Here is a 13419-nt window from a genome sequence, read left to right as displayed (position 1 = left end):
CCCCCCCCCCTTACATTCACACTATACAAAACACAGAGCAAACCCATCACTATGCGCTGCGCGAGAGTGCATCAGCCACCAGATTCTCAGTCCTTTTCTTGTGTTGGATAACCAGATCATAATCCTGCACCAGCAATGCCCAGCGCATTAGTTGCTGGTTGTGGTTGTACATACGTTGGAGGAATGTAAGGGGATTGTGATCTGTATACAACGTAACTGGAAAGGAGCTAGAGCCCACATACACAGTGAAGTGCTGCAAGGCCATCAGCAGCGCTAGAGCTTCTTTTTCTATGGTGGAATAGTTTAGCTGATGACGCTTGAACTTTGTAGAATAGCAGCAGACTGGGTGACACACACCCTCTGTGTCGTCCTGTAACAGTACCACACCAGCTCCGGTGGCACTGGCGTCAACTTCCAGTTTGAAAGGCTGAGAGAAGTTGGGGGCTGCCAGAACCGGGGCGCTGCAAAGGAGAGATTTTGCAGACTCAAATGCATGCTGGCATTCCCCTGACCACTCAAAAGCGATTTTGGGGCTACATAGCTTTGTCAAAGGGGCCACAACTACCGCAAAGTTCTTACAAAAACAGCGATAGTATCCACTCATGCCCAGGAACCGCTTTAGCTCCCGCCTAGTGGCTGGGGCTGGGTAGCTGAGGACAGCCTCGACTTTTGCCTCTACCGGGTGAACCTGCCCGAAACCCAGCGACAGGTATTACAATACCTTGTAACATCTGCCTTCATTGCTGGCCAGAAGAAGTGCTGCAGAATACGGTCATACGTTTTAGTTACCCCCAAATGTCCTGACCATGAATGATCATGGGCTAATTGTAGCACATGCTGACGCAAACTAGACGGGACCACTATCTGTTGGACTACACTCCAGTCCTCCCCTGGCTTTGAGGTCCACCTGTTAACAGGAGAAGCGATTTTAAACAGCCCCAGGTGTTGAGGCTGGCTGTCTGTAGGCCTCGCAGTCCTCTATTAAATGGCCAGATTTAAAACAGAAAAACATTTCCGGTCTTACCTGGGACGAGGCACAGGTACCTCTCCCCTTGTGTCTTGCTCACCACTAGCACCGCTAGCCTTCGCTAGGGTGGCGTGTCGCTCATGCTTAACTCGTCAGCCAGTGTCGCGGCCCTGCTGCAACGTGGAGACCTTCTGTTCGTTCAGATGTACTGCCATCCGCTCGGACATGCAGTTTTTAAATTCCTCAATGAGAATTAACTCCCGTACCGAAACTAGGTCTGCAGCTTTACAGGCCATACACCATCGGTCAAAGAGGACACTCTTTTCCCTCGCAAAATCCAGGAAGGATTGACCCTGCACCTTTTTCAACCCCCAAAATCGCTGCCTATAAGCCTCGGGGACTAGTTCGTAGGCTAACAGGATAGTACTTTTCAGTTTGTCGTAATCCAAACTGCACTCAGCGGACAACGAGGAACAAACTTCCTGTGCCTTGCCCACCAGCTTGCACTGCAGCAGGATGGCCCATGCATCCCGCGCCAACGCAAGGCTGTCACTATCCGTTCAAATGATTCAAAGTAAACCTCCACCTCAGTGTCACGAAACACAGGGACCAGATGACTATTACTGCCTACATCAAACTGTACCTCTGTCTGTGACAGCAAGGCCGCCACAGGAGGGGAGGAGGCCTGCTGGAGTTCCAGCTGTCGCAGCTTGACCTTAGTCTCCGCCTCCAACTCCACCTTCTTCAGCTCGACCTCCCTAGCGCTACCCAGCTCCGCCTCCAAACGCCTAAGCTCTGACTCCTTTTTCAGCTGGAACTCACGCTCCTCCTTTCCCAGTTGGAGATGAGCCAGACGGACTCTGAGCCTAGCATCCTGCTTAGAACCCTCTGACTCCACCTTCTTCAGCTCGACCTCCCTAGCGCTACCCAGCTCCGCCTCCAAACGCCTAAGCTCTGACTCCTTTTTCAGCTGGAACTCACGCTCCTCCTTTCCCAGTTGGAGATGAGCCAGACGGACTCTGAGCCTAGCATCCTGCTTAGAACCCTCCGATGACTGGGTGGAGAGCGGATCAAAATGGGGCAGCGTCATTGGCCCACAGGTGTAGACACTGGAGGTTCTACGACCTGGCCTGGAACATGAGGTCCAACCAGACTGGGTGTGCTCGGGGGTTCTTGCATTACAACCACCCCCTTCTCCAACAGCCCAGACACCAGAGCGGCCTTCAGCTCCGCTTTGCGTAGACCAGTGGAGACACTGATCCCGTAATATGTTGCCACCTCATGCATATCCCTCTTCCTACAAACATCCAGCAGGGCAAGCGACGGCTTTGCCATAAATCCAGCAATATCAAAAGTGGCCATGAAACTCATAACGGCCCGCAAAACACAACCAAAAATAGGCGAAATAAAATGTGTTGTATCAAGACAACCATTATCTAAAATTCTACCAACCCTCTCCCAAGTCCTGCCTACTCAGAGTCTAGCCTCACCTAGCTTCTGGAGCTTCTGGAGCAGAGACATTTTGACAAATTGAGTTGCAGAAAAAAAAAAAAAACAGCGAGTAGACAGGCCATCCCATCAAGCTGTAATAAGCCCTCTGGGTAACATTTCTGTAGTCTTCAAAACAAGACATACACTGGTTACTGAAATACCAAGCCTGCTGAACTTTCAAACAGCTGTCAGATATTACAAGTAAAGGTTTTAAATGCTGTAAATATATGATATTATTTTCATTTAACATCTTAACCCTAATTCTGTTCAAAAAGATCATTTCCACATGACCGGCACACAGGCTTAATAGAATGATTATGAGCAACATTGTCCATTTATCTATATAGTAAATAAATAACAGATGTCAGTGGAATTTAATGCCATAATAAATACCTGGGGTAACCTCCTGCAATTTTTATGATTTAAAAGTAAATATGTAAATATTGTTATCACTGTATTTTATGGACTTTTTACAGTTCATGGCCTGCTTATTCTCATATTCTTATCAAACTATAATTACATTATAACAATTTAGATCTTGGTAAACAGAGATTATTCTAAGTATTGAACATTTGCAATCAACCAAAGAAATCCCCGTACACTGTAGAGAGTTTGAATCAGAAAAATGGACCTCCTATTTTTTTCATGAAATAATTGTGGACCTCTGTCTACAAGCTATTTTTTATACCAATGGAATTTATTAAAAATAAATATATTTTCCTACATTGAATGAAATGATAAAAACCTCCTTTTAACCTTTCCCCACCAATGATAATAATAATTAGTTTTTTGTCAAACAACTGCACAAAGGGCGCATTGACTGGTGCCTGGTTGTAAATTTCATTATCGTTACATCCAGGAAGACTGATAAGCCGCAGTGATACCTATATCGATGACATCCACACAATTTGCACCCCTACTATAAATTAAACATTTTCAAAGGTTGCTTTGGCTTTCACTTTTCCTGTAAATAAATCCACATTTACCTAGTAGGGAAATTTGTCATGCACCATAAAAGCCAATAATGATGTACAAAACACCATTAGCACTAATGTATGCAATTGTTGTTTTGCTCTATTTATCTGTGTTTGTGTGTTCTGTGGAGGAGTTTGTCACTGCAATGTCACACAGGGCCAACAAAGCATGCACTGAATCGACACGAAAATAATGACTTATTGTTTGAGAAACCGTCTTGTAACATGGAATGGTGTCACCTGCCAGTTTTGCATGACAGCGAGTTGGTGTGCTGCTGAGACCACCTTTGTGGCTTCCTTACACATCTGCTTCAAGTGATGCACATAACCTGTGGTTCCGAATTTCCAGTGTCAAATGTTTAAGGGGACAGTTCTGATAAGTAATACTTGTAATTCTAAATAAATATTTAATAAGTCAATTTATCTTATATTAAAATTTCAGTACCATGGCATCTTAGCATTATTATGGAAAATCTCCTCCACACTACGCAATCCTCTGCTGCTAGACATGCTTTAACTCAGAAATGCCCTCATCCCTCTTTACTAGCGCAACCATAGTATATAAAAAAAATGTATAAAGTACATAAGAAATTATAATAACAATTACCTTCATGTGTTTTTTTTAATGAATACACACAGTTTGCATAGTCTGATATCTTTTGTATATCCAATCTGAAACAGCAAATATACATGGTATATACACACAATGAGCACTTACACAACGTTTTGGTTCTCCTCTCTGCGTACAGTAAGGCCAAAGGGTTTCTGTGTGATCTGCAGTGTGTTGTTGATGGGACTGGATGGTGTAGGGTTGAGGCTAAGGATGTGCTCATGGGGGACTTCAAACCTCTTATTGTTGGGATCATAAATCTGAGGGAAAGGAAACAGTCATTTTAGGCAGTTAGACAGAACTCTCGCTGTCTCAGTAATACTCAGTTGTGTATATTTCTATTCTTCATTCTCAACAGCTTTTATGGTAAATGGTAAATGGCCTGTATTTGTATAGCGCTGTATTAGTCCCTAAGGACCCCAAAGCGCTTTACACGTTCAGTCATTCACCCATTCACACACACATTCACACACTGGTCATGGCAAGCTACATTGTAGCCACGGCTGCCCTGGGGCGCACTGACAGAGGCGAGGCTGCCGGACACTGGCGCCACCGGGCCCTCTGACCACCACCAGTAGGCAACGGGTGAAGTGTCTTGCCCAAGGACACAACGACCGAGACTGTCCGAGCCGGGGCTCGAAACGGCAACCTTCCGATTACAAGATGAACTGCCAACTCTTGAGCCACGATCTTTTATATTAAAGATACTTTGATTAAACTGCTTCTGAAATGAATAGTGTATCTCATAATTTATTACTTTGCTGTAAAATCTGGCCCTGCAAACATGCATACAAGAATATAAACCCAGAATGGTGTCAATGTTCACCTTAAATCTGAGTCGATTCTTTGTCTGCATTTCTGCGTCAATTGCCAGTTCCTTTATGTGTTGACCAAATAGAGGTGGAGATTCCATTCTTGTCAGTTTTGCCTTTATAGCTGCAAAAATAAACAGATGACAGTAAGATGGCAAGAAGTTTAATATATCATCCACATAATACAATATATTTACATAATGTAGAAATCAGTTACATAAGAAACATAAGTTTAAAAAATGAAAACAAAACAACAATTCAGTTTTGTTATATTTTATTATAAAGAGAAACTGTGTGAGCAAACATTCGTCAGGGTCAGTCATTCAATTCAGGTGTAGCACCACATTAAAATCTTCAGGTGAACTTAGACTGGACTTTATTTAAACAATATGTATTGCCAACTTCTTTTACCTCCATGATAAAAGGTTACAGAGTACTTAGTTGGCACTGTTGTACTAATTTGCATAGTATCCTTAAGCAATACCTTTGCCAAATGGTATTACATTTTAAATTAGATATGGATAAAAAAAATGAATGCTTTCATTTTATGTGTTGGTTCAATTCCCAACACATACAAATCTCAGGCTGGGCTTATATATATATTCATGACTGTTTTTGAATATTCTACTGAGTCCAAGCACATACAGACTTCTTTCTATTTATGTGCATATTTTTATCAGTTAGTGAGCACATGACTCTGAATTAAAGAATACAGAGGGGGTTTAAGGTTTTACCATAAGAATTTGGTGTCTCCTGTGATTCCACAGTATATCCATAGTTGGTTGGGAAGAAACACCAGGGAACATTACTCTCATCCCGTGGACTCCAACAACAGCCACGTTCCTGACATATCTCCTGTTAAGAGTATTGTTGCCAATATAATTATTTGTAGTGTCATTACTGTTACTATTAGAAGTGATTTTTGTCACAATAGCAAATGCTTAAATTGTGTAAATAATATTTATTTATTTAATTATTCATAAATTAATAAATAAACAAAATCCCCATACATACACTTTACACTTTAGGAAATTAGTTTACCTGTGATGCTCCAGAATCAGGGAAGCAATCTACTCTCTCACCCAGAGGCATGCTGGGACATGTTGGCACAAATGTATCTGTAATTTCTGAGAAAAGAACAATACAACTAAGTCACAATTATAAAGGGTAAACCTTGTAATTTTACAAACTGACATTAGTGTGCAGATTATTCTCTGGTTTAGAAATGATAATCATGTGAGCAAAAGAAAAGTAAAGGAGGAAGTGATTTTATGTTGCTTAAAACTTAGATGTGTATTTCTCTGTGGTCCACCTACCTTCTTTCACACCAGATTGTCCCGTGGCAAAAAGAACTATGAATGCGATTGATATAACACTCATAATCGTAAACATCACCATTAACATCACCTCCAACTTAGAGAAGCGTTTTTTCGCCATCTAACAGAGAAAAAATGCACAAGAACAAAATATTCATACGTACACAGTGATTACAAAGGCCAGCATCATTAACACTCGTTAATGATAGCAAGTTTACTACAGGCAAGGTCTCAGAGGTACAAAAACCTTTAGCTGCGTAATGATGCCCATTGGCAGGAGGCACACTCACAGACGTGCAAAAAAATAAAAATAAATAAAAACATATTTAACACACACATACATTTTCCTTCCATTAACCTTGATTTTTTGGCAAAAAGTCTTACAAAGGTGGGATAGGTATTAAATTCAGTAAAATAAAACCATAAACGAGAAGGAGAGTGGAGTGAGACTGAAAAAGAATCTGGAAAGGAAAGCTGTCCAACAGGCTTAGCCTACTCTTTGCAAAGGCACCCAACATACAGCTCAAGCAATTAGGCTTCACTCCAGTATAGTCTACTCTTGTTGACAAAAACAAGGTGAATATCTGGATGTGTGTGTGTGTGTGTGTGTGTGTGTGTGTGTGTGTGTGTGTGTGTGTGTGTGTGTGTGTGTGGCTATGTGTCTATTTGGGTGTGTGAGAAGCTTATAGCTATCCTGTTTAATGTGCTGTGAAGAGCAGGTGAGGGCGTAGAGAGAGACAGAGAGCCAAATGTCTGCATGCCCCTGTGTGTTAGCAATCAGCTGCACATTATAGAGAAACACTGAAAAGCACCTGCAAACATGCAATGTAAGGCACAGGGGAAAAAAAACACAAACATAGTGTATGTTTAAAGTACAAATTCTTTAGGCTCTCTACTCCTCCTTTTGGCTTCCACTGAATACCTAAAAGTAGGTTTCACTAAATCTTCCAACACACAGAAATCCTGAAACTAACACTGTTTTACAGCTGCACTTTTGAGGTTCCCTGAGTACAGCAAGTTTAAAATATTATATTTAAATAGAACTTTTATTAAACTCAATGACAGACCAGGAGGCAGTTAGCTACCTGTAATTAAGTTTAAGACTAGCATAAAAATTGCATATGTGATGTGCATCGTAACAACAACAACAAAAAAAGAAAAGAAAATCAGCATCAAAGAACCCTCATAAGATATCTGTTCAATGGAACTGCAATATAGTTTACACTATGCTTTTATGCCACTGGCAAAGAGCTTCATATAACCAACATAATCATTAATGCAGTCTTTCTTTGTCCACATTAATGTGAGTATAATTATATAATTTAAGCGCCTACAATCTACAAAATGTTAAAAAATGAAGAAAATTCCCACTGAACATCAGCTTCTTGTAGGTATGTAGTCATAACAAGAAAGATCTTTGAATGTAAAATTGTCTTTTCTGTTTATATATCATTATTCAGCAAAATCATAATTCATGCAGTATGATCAAAAGACTGTAATATACACTGTAAGGTATTGTTATTAGTTTTTGACTGAAACTGCCTGCCTCTATAATCTTACCTTGGCTCTCTTTGAAGGTTGGAGCAAAGTGTGCCCCGTTCAAGAGAGATAACAGCTTTTCAATCCACAGGATGTGGAAGTGTTGCACATGGACAAGGAGGCTCAGCCCCCTTTACTGTTCCATGAATGGTTGTGTGTGTGCAGGGCTGTGTCTCTACTGTTTGAGAGAAGAAGTGAAACCCAAAATCCCCTCATCTGGGTGTTAAAATCATTCATTTACCACAGTCACGGAGTCTGTATGGGTGTGTCTGCATGTTTATGCTTGTATGGTTATAGTTTAACTAAAGATTACTGTGCATTTTCAATGGTTTACGTAAGATGTGACTTAGAGAGAGCAATCTTTACACCGTTGTTGCTGTAGCACTTCAACGCAGTAGTCAACACATGTACAGATTCAAATTCACTCAGTTGGTAGTAGAAAACTGAATTTTTATACCAGGAAGAAGAAACTTTTTAGGAACTTTTAGAACATAGAATATTATGTAAAAAATTTTAATTTATTGGGAAATAATTGTTTGTGTAAATGTGAGGACATTACTCTCAGGTTATATCAGTTTAGCAAATAAAGGGTCAACAAATCCAATAATTCTATTTGGAGAACCCCCCACAGCTGGCTGCAAGTGGATATTTACATTCGAGGATGAGAATTTCTGAATTATGTCAACATACTACAGAGCTCTACTTGAAATAAGAGAGCTACATGTTGCCAGCATTGCTCATTTTTATCTTGGCATTATAAAATCACTTCCTAAGTATTATCCTAAGGAGTTGTATGATGCACTCCTTGTTGATGAGTTTCATGATTTTCCTTGTTAAGATGCAGTCCCGTTTTTGACAGGGGGCTTCCTTTCCACATAATTTCATGACTATGAAGTTTCCCTGGTCTCGTATTCATGAGACCAAGAAAAGTTATTCCATGATCAAGTGCTGCTTGATTTAGCTCATCCCAAACGTGACATCCAAGACATAATCTATGCCATTTCATGTTATACTTTAGTAGTAAATTTATTCTATACCATTGCAAAGCAGAATAGTGAGGAAGAACATGAGGTATTTATCACGTAGTGGCACAGTAGTCTTCCAACATAGAGCTCGATGGTAATAAACAATGCAATGAGCCATTCTGTGTGTAATCATTCAAGCAGGAGAGGCTTCTATCCCTGTCGCCATAATTTAACTGTCCAGCAAATACATAAGAGCATATTTAGCTTGCATGTAGTACATGCTGGGGGATGAAAGTGTTCAAGTTCTTCTGTTGATCATTATGCTCCCTCTTGGTCTTTCTCTCCTTACAAATCCAATTCCACTCTGTCACTGCCAATATCTGGTGCTCTCCCTCAAGAATGCACTGCCAGCCAATTTCAATAGAACAAACTGAAATTGGCAATTCACTCCCCTGTATCGATCCAGTCACTTTAAAACTAGGCACTCAACATTGAGAGCTGCCAACCAACCAAGTTATATATGGGGTTCATGTATACCTGTGTTTCTTTTTGTTTGCTTGTGGGTCTAGAAAGGAAACCTGTACAGCATATCTGACGACCAAGACCTTGTGTGCGTGTGTAGATATGAACGTGTGTGCTTGTACATTTTGCTGTTGATATTTCACAACCAACCTGTTTTCTCAGGACACAATAAAACACTCAAGGTCTCAATATTATAAACACAGTAATACGGTTTCAGATACGGCATCAGTTCTCTGATAATGTTTCTATAATAAGGTATTCTCACCAACAATAAATTCCAGTTAAAATTAATTGACTGAAATAATATACCACTCAGACTAATATGTTTTCTCTGCTTAATGTGTGCTGTTATAGTCTTCATTTGATTTGATTTTGCTGTTCTAATACAATGACTCAACTCATCCCCAGGAGCATAATGATCAACAGAAGAACTGGAACACTTTCATATACCAGAAACTGTCTGTTACATATATTGCATGACACCATATGGACTGTTGCTGAAATGTAAAAACTCCTGTAACTGGTGTGTTACATTTTTTTTTTAAATTTACTTTTTCATGAGGATAAAGTTTTGTATTTTTTCATGTGCACAATGTGCCATTTCTTATCTAGCTTATTTATACATTTTTATTTCAGTATTCCTTTGATGTTTTCTTCTGTATTGTACTTGCTAACCATGGCTGCTAGGTGTTCACATGCTGCTGTGTTATGCAGTGAAACAACGGCAGTACTGACAATATAAAAAGTACAAAGCAGATGAGGAGCTGTATGGAGTTTTCATGCACTGATCGCACAAGTTCATCAAGCAAGATCTTTAATCACTCATCTGCCTGTTTTCCGGGCTGTTTGGCTGCTAGCAAGTGAGTTCTCATCAGTTCAATTTTGTACTCTTAACAGGTACTCCCAACAGATTTAGGATTCATTTTTAAATTCTTGTATTTACTTTCTTATACACCAAGAAAGCTGTTTTTGTTAGTTGTTCCTTGTACACGACTAAAGACTAAGAGGGACAGAACCTCTGTTGGTCTGTGGCACCAAAGCTGTGGAACAGTTTACCACTACAACTACATTTAACTGACTCTGTGGACTCTGTGGCATAGTTTTATTTTTTTTTAAACCACCTCTTTATTTTATTGTGTATTATTGTGTATTTTTATTAGTTATCATGGCACCACATTTGGAGGTAACTTTACTTAATTACCTATTAGTGTATTCTTTACATTGCTTACTCCTTACAACACTGACAAACTCAATGATGATGTCATTGCTTTAGTCCAGGGGTAGGCAACCTTTCTGATGATGAGTGCCGTCTAAAATTTCATCAGAAGTCAATGTGCCATATGATTGCATTAGCAATAAATTTAATAACGTTCTATATTAACAGTTACACACTATATAGAACAACTTTATTGAATTATATTTGTTCGCAGATGTTGGCAGCTATCAGCGAATAGTTTTCAGCTATTTTGAAACAAAAAAAGACATTTTTTTTATTCATAACAAGAACTCCATAACAGCAAATAAACTGTACAACAGAAAATCCAAATGCTATTTATTGTCTCCTCACAGCAATGATAAGAAAAATAAACTGGGCCAATATGGCATGTTTGTTAATACAGAGATACACGTTAATGTGATCTCTGGTCTCCCACTCAGAGACACAGGTCTCCGAGTGTCCAGCATTCAGACGGCTACCTGAGGACACTCTTTGTGTGAGAGAAAATCTGCTCACACAGATATGTAGAGCCAACTGTCAATAAGGTCTCTGCAATGTTCTGAAAGCAGTTAAACTTGTCAGGTAGGGATGTCCAGCAGGTGAAAATGCAAGCTCCATGAACACGCACAGCTGTGGATTCCAGCTGCGTTCATAGTTCTGCAAACTTTGACCCCCACAGAGTCGAGCTTTTCAGTTCAATCAGCTGCATTTCGATGTCATCTGTGTCCAGCCAGTTAATGCGAGACAAATCCAGCTGCTCATTAAAGCTTTCTGGTTTGATCAGAAAAGAATACATTGGTCCATACACCTGAAAGTCCCGAAGACGCATAGTGAATTCTGTCTTGAGTCTATGGATGTATCCGTGTATTTCCCCGGTGCTGATGCTGCGCTGAGCGGAGAGCTCCTGAAGCATTTGAAGAGTTGGAATGTGGAAATTTCAACATCGCTTGAAAAAACTGCCAGCTAGCAACATCCCTCTCAGTGATTTTTAGCCAATTACAAGTTGAACCGTCATTAAGAAGCGGCACAACAAATGTGTCTATGCAAGCTAATTTGCGATGTGCACCGCTGGCCCGGCCATTTATTTTTTAATGCACCTCCTTAGATTAATTCACTGCGTGTCGTGCCCAGAGCTGGACTGGGACAAAAAATCGACCCGGGCATTTTGACTAGGGACCGGCCCACCAGGTATTATAGGAAAAGCCATAAAGCCTTTGAATGAAAACAAATGCTGTTGTGACAGTGATGTACAGTCTTGTTGGTATATGCATGATTTCTATACATTTTACATCAGATAAAAACTTTGGTTATAAGCTTCAGATAATTATTTATTAAAAGCTAGACATTTTAAATGAGAACAAGAAAGAAAGGTATTTCTTTGTGCCGCCCTTTCCCTGTTAATGCCCTACCTGGCCACCTGGCAAAACTTTGCTAGACCCGCCCCTTCACAGTTACCAGCTTTCAGCTACTTCGAAAATAGGGGTGGGTTTTGATAATCGATTTGGATAACATGATATCGATTCATTAAAATCCTGACTCGATTTTTTTAATATTAATTTATTTTGCCGGAAACGCCAGAATCTCAGGTTAAACCTTAGAAAATTTCAAGAACCACCAAACAGCTAAAACAGTAAATGAGAGCAGATACACAGATTCTGCACAAAGATGTAAACACAAAGCTCAGACCCACCGACGGATCAGAATCAGTTAGATGTCGCCTTTCTCACCCGACGGCACGGACACGGTCGGGGCTGAAAGCCGACAGCTCGCTGATTCCAATGTTTCACCGGTCTGCGCTTTGTGTTTACGCCCTTTTTGCGCTGATTCTAAAGCTGTTAGTTTTATCTCTCTCCAAACATTGTTGACCGAACCAGCAGCAAAAGAAGATCCAAACTACGCTTCACAAAAACATCGTCATGAATTCCCTCTTACTTTGCTGTTTTGCTTCCACCACACTTCATGCACAGCTCTCTCTCTCTCTCTCTCGCATTCTCTGTGTACTTCAAGAACAGTTTCTCGTCTAAAAATCTGTTTTCTGCATTATTCGCTTGCTTGTTACACACAAGTCTACCGTTGTTTACAGCGCTGTCGGCCGCTGTTTTTTCAAACAGCTAATTAAGCTTAAACGTGCTGCTGTTGTTTAGCATTTCCTCTTTCTGGCGCAAAGTGGGCGATAAACAAACAAGAGAGAAAAGCCGATCAGCTGATCATTGATCAGTTTTATGATCTCCTCTAGCAACAGGAGAGGGAGGGGGAGAGAATGAGAGAAGAAGAGACAGCTGTGCAGCTTAAGATGCACAATATCTCCAGCTTTGTGTCTTTTTCCATTCTAGCTGAAGTAAGGGATAAACTGCTTTCCTTTTCAGCTCAAAACAAAACACATATTTTCTCTGAATATGGGACCATTCCATTTTTTAAGGGGCAGTTGGCAACTCTACTAACTAAGCTTATGAATAAAATAAAGTTCACTATCAGTAACATCACAGCACCCACCCAGCTGTATAGAAACTCTGTCATGCTAGCTAGTAAGCAGGACAAGTTATTGTAACTGATTGTAAAAAGTCAGCACAACAAAAATAAACTCCACCTAAACTTGGTTTATATCTGACCCAGATAGACTGCAGGTCATAACTTCTTACCTGAAGTTCAGTTCACCTGACACTCGGACTGACAGCTGCCTCGGGTCTCTGCCTCCTGCCTCCTCTTTCCCTCATCCACCTGCTGGCCTCTGTGGAAGCTCCGCCATAGTCACCACCAAACAACAGAGTTATTTTTACACATCTGCCAGCATCTGGCCAATCCACCAACCTTTCATTGTTTATACCGTTACTAAATTTAAAAGAAATAAATAAATAAATAAAAATGTTCGGCCCATAAAAACGAAAAATCACCATCGGCCCAGATAGCCAGTCCAGCTAATGTTGTGCCAGTTAACCCTTCGTGTGCCAGCTGTGGTACACGTGCCCAGGTTTGCCGACCCCTGCTCTAGTCTAATCTTTTTCTTACC

General features: G+C 40.5%; 1 protein-coding gene across 1 annotated transcript in view; it reads right to left on the bottom strand.

Moving 5' to 3' along the window:
• The window catches only part of si (sucrase-isomaltase), a 59854-nt gene extending 53908 nt beyond the window's left edge, over window positions 1–5946 (bottom strand). Inside the window, exons 1-4 of the mRNA XM_013910370.1 lie at window positions 5896–5946; window positions 5589–5709; window positions 4869–4978; window positions 4151–4302 (exon numbers count right to left, since the gene is read on the bottom strand). Of these exons, the coding sequence (XP_013765824.1) occupies window positions 4151–4302; window positions 4869–4978; window positions 5589–5709; window positions 5896–5946 (434 nt within the window). The remainder of the gene's footprint in view (window positions 1–4150; window positions 4303–4868; window positions 4979–5588; window positions 5710–5895) is intronic.
• Between the last annotated feature and the right edge of the window lie 7473 nt (window positions 5947–13419).

The sequence above is a fragment of the Pundamilia nyererei genome, unplaced genomic scaffold (genome assembly GCF_000239375.1).
Source record: "Pundamilia nyererei isolate P.nyererei 1_Seehausen unplaced genomic scaffold, PunNye1.0 scaffold00003, whole genome shotgun sequence".
Taxonomy (NCBI): Eukaryota; Metazoa; Chordata; class Actinopteri; order Cichliformes; family Cichlidae; genus Pundamilia; species Pundamilia nyererei.
The sequence above is the reverse complement of the archived record's forward strand: the minus strand, read 5'-3'. Positions and strand labels throughout refer to the sequence as shown.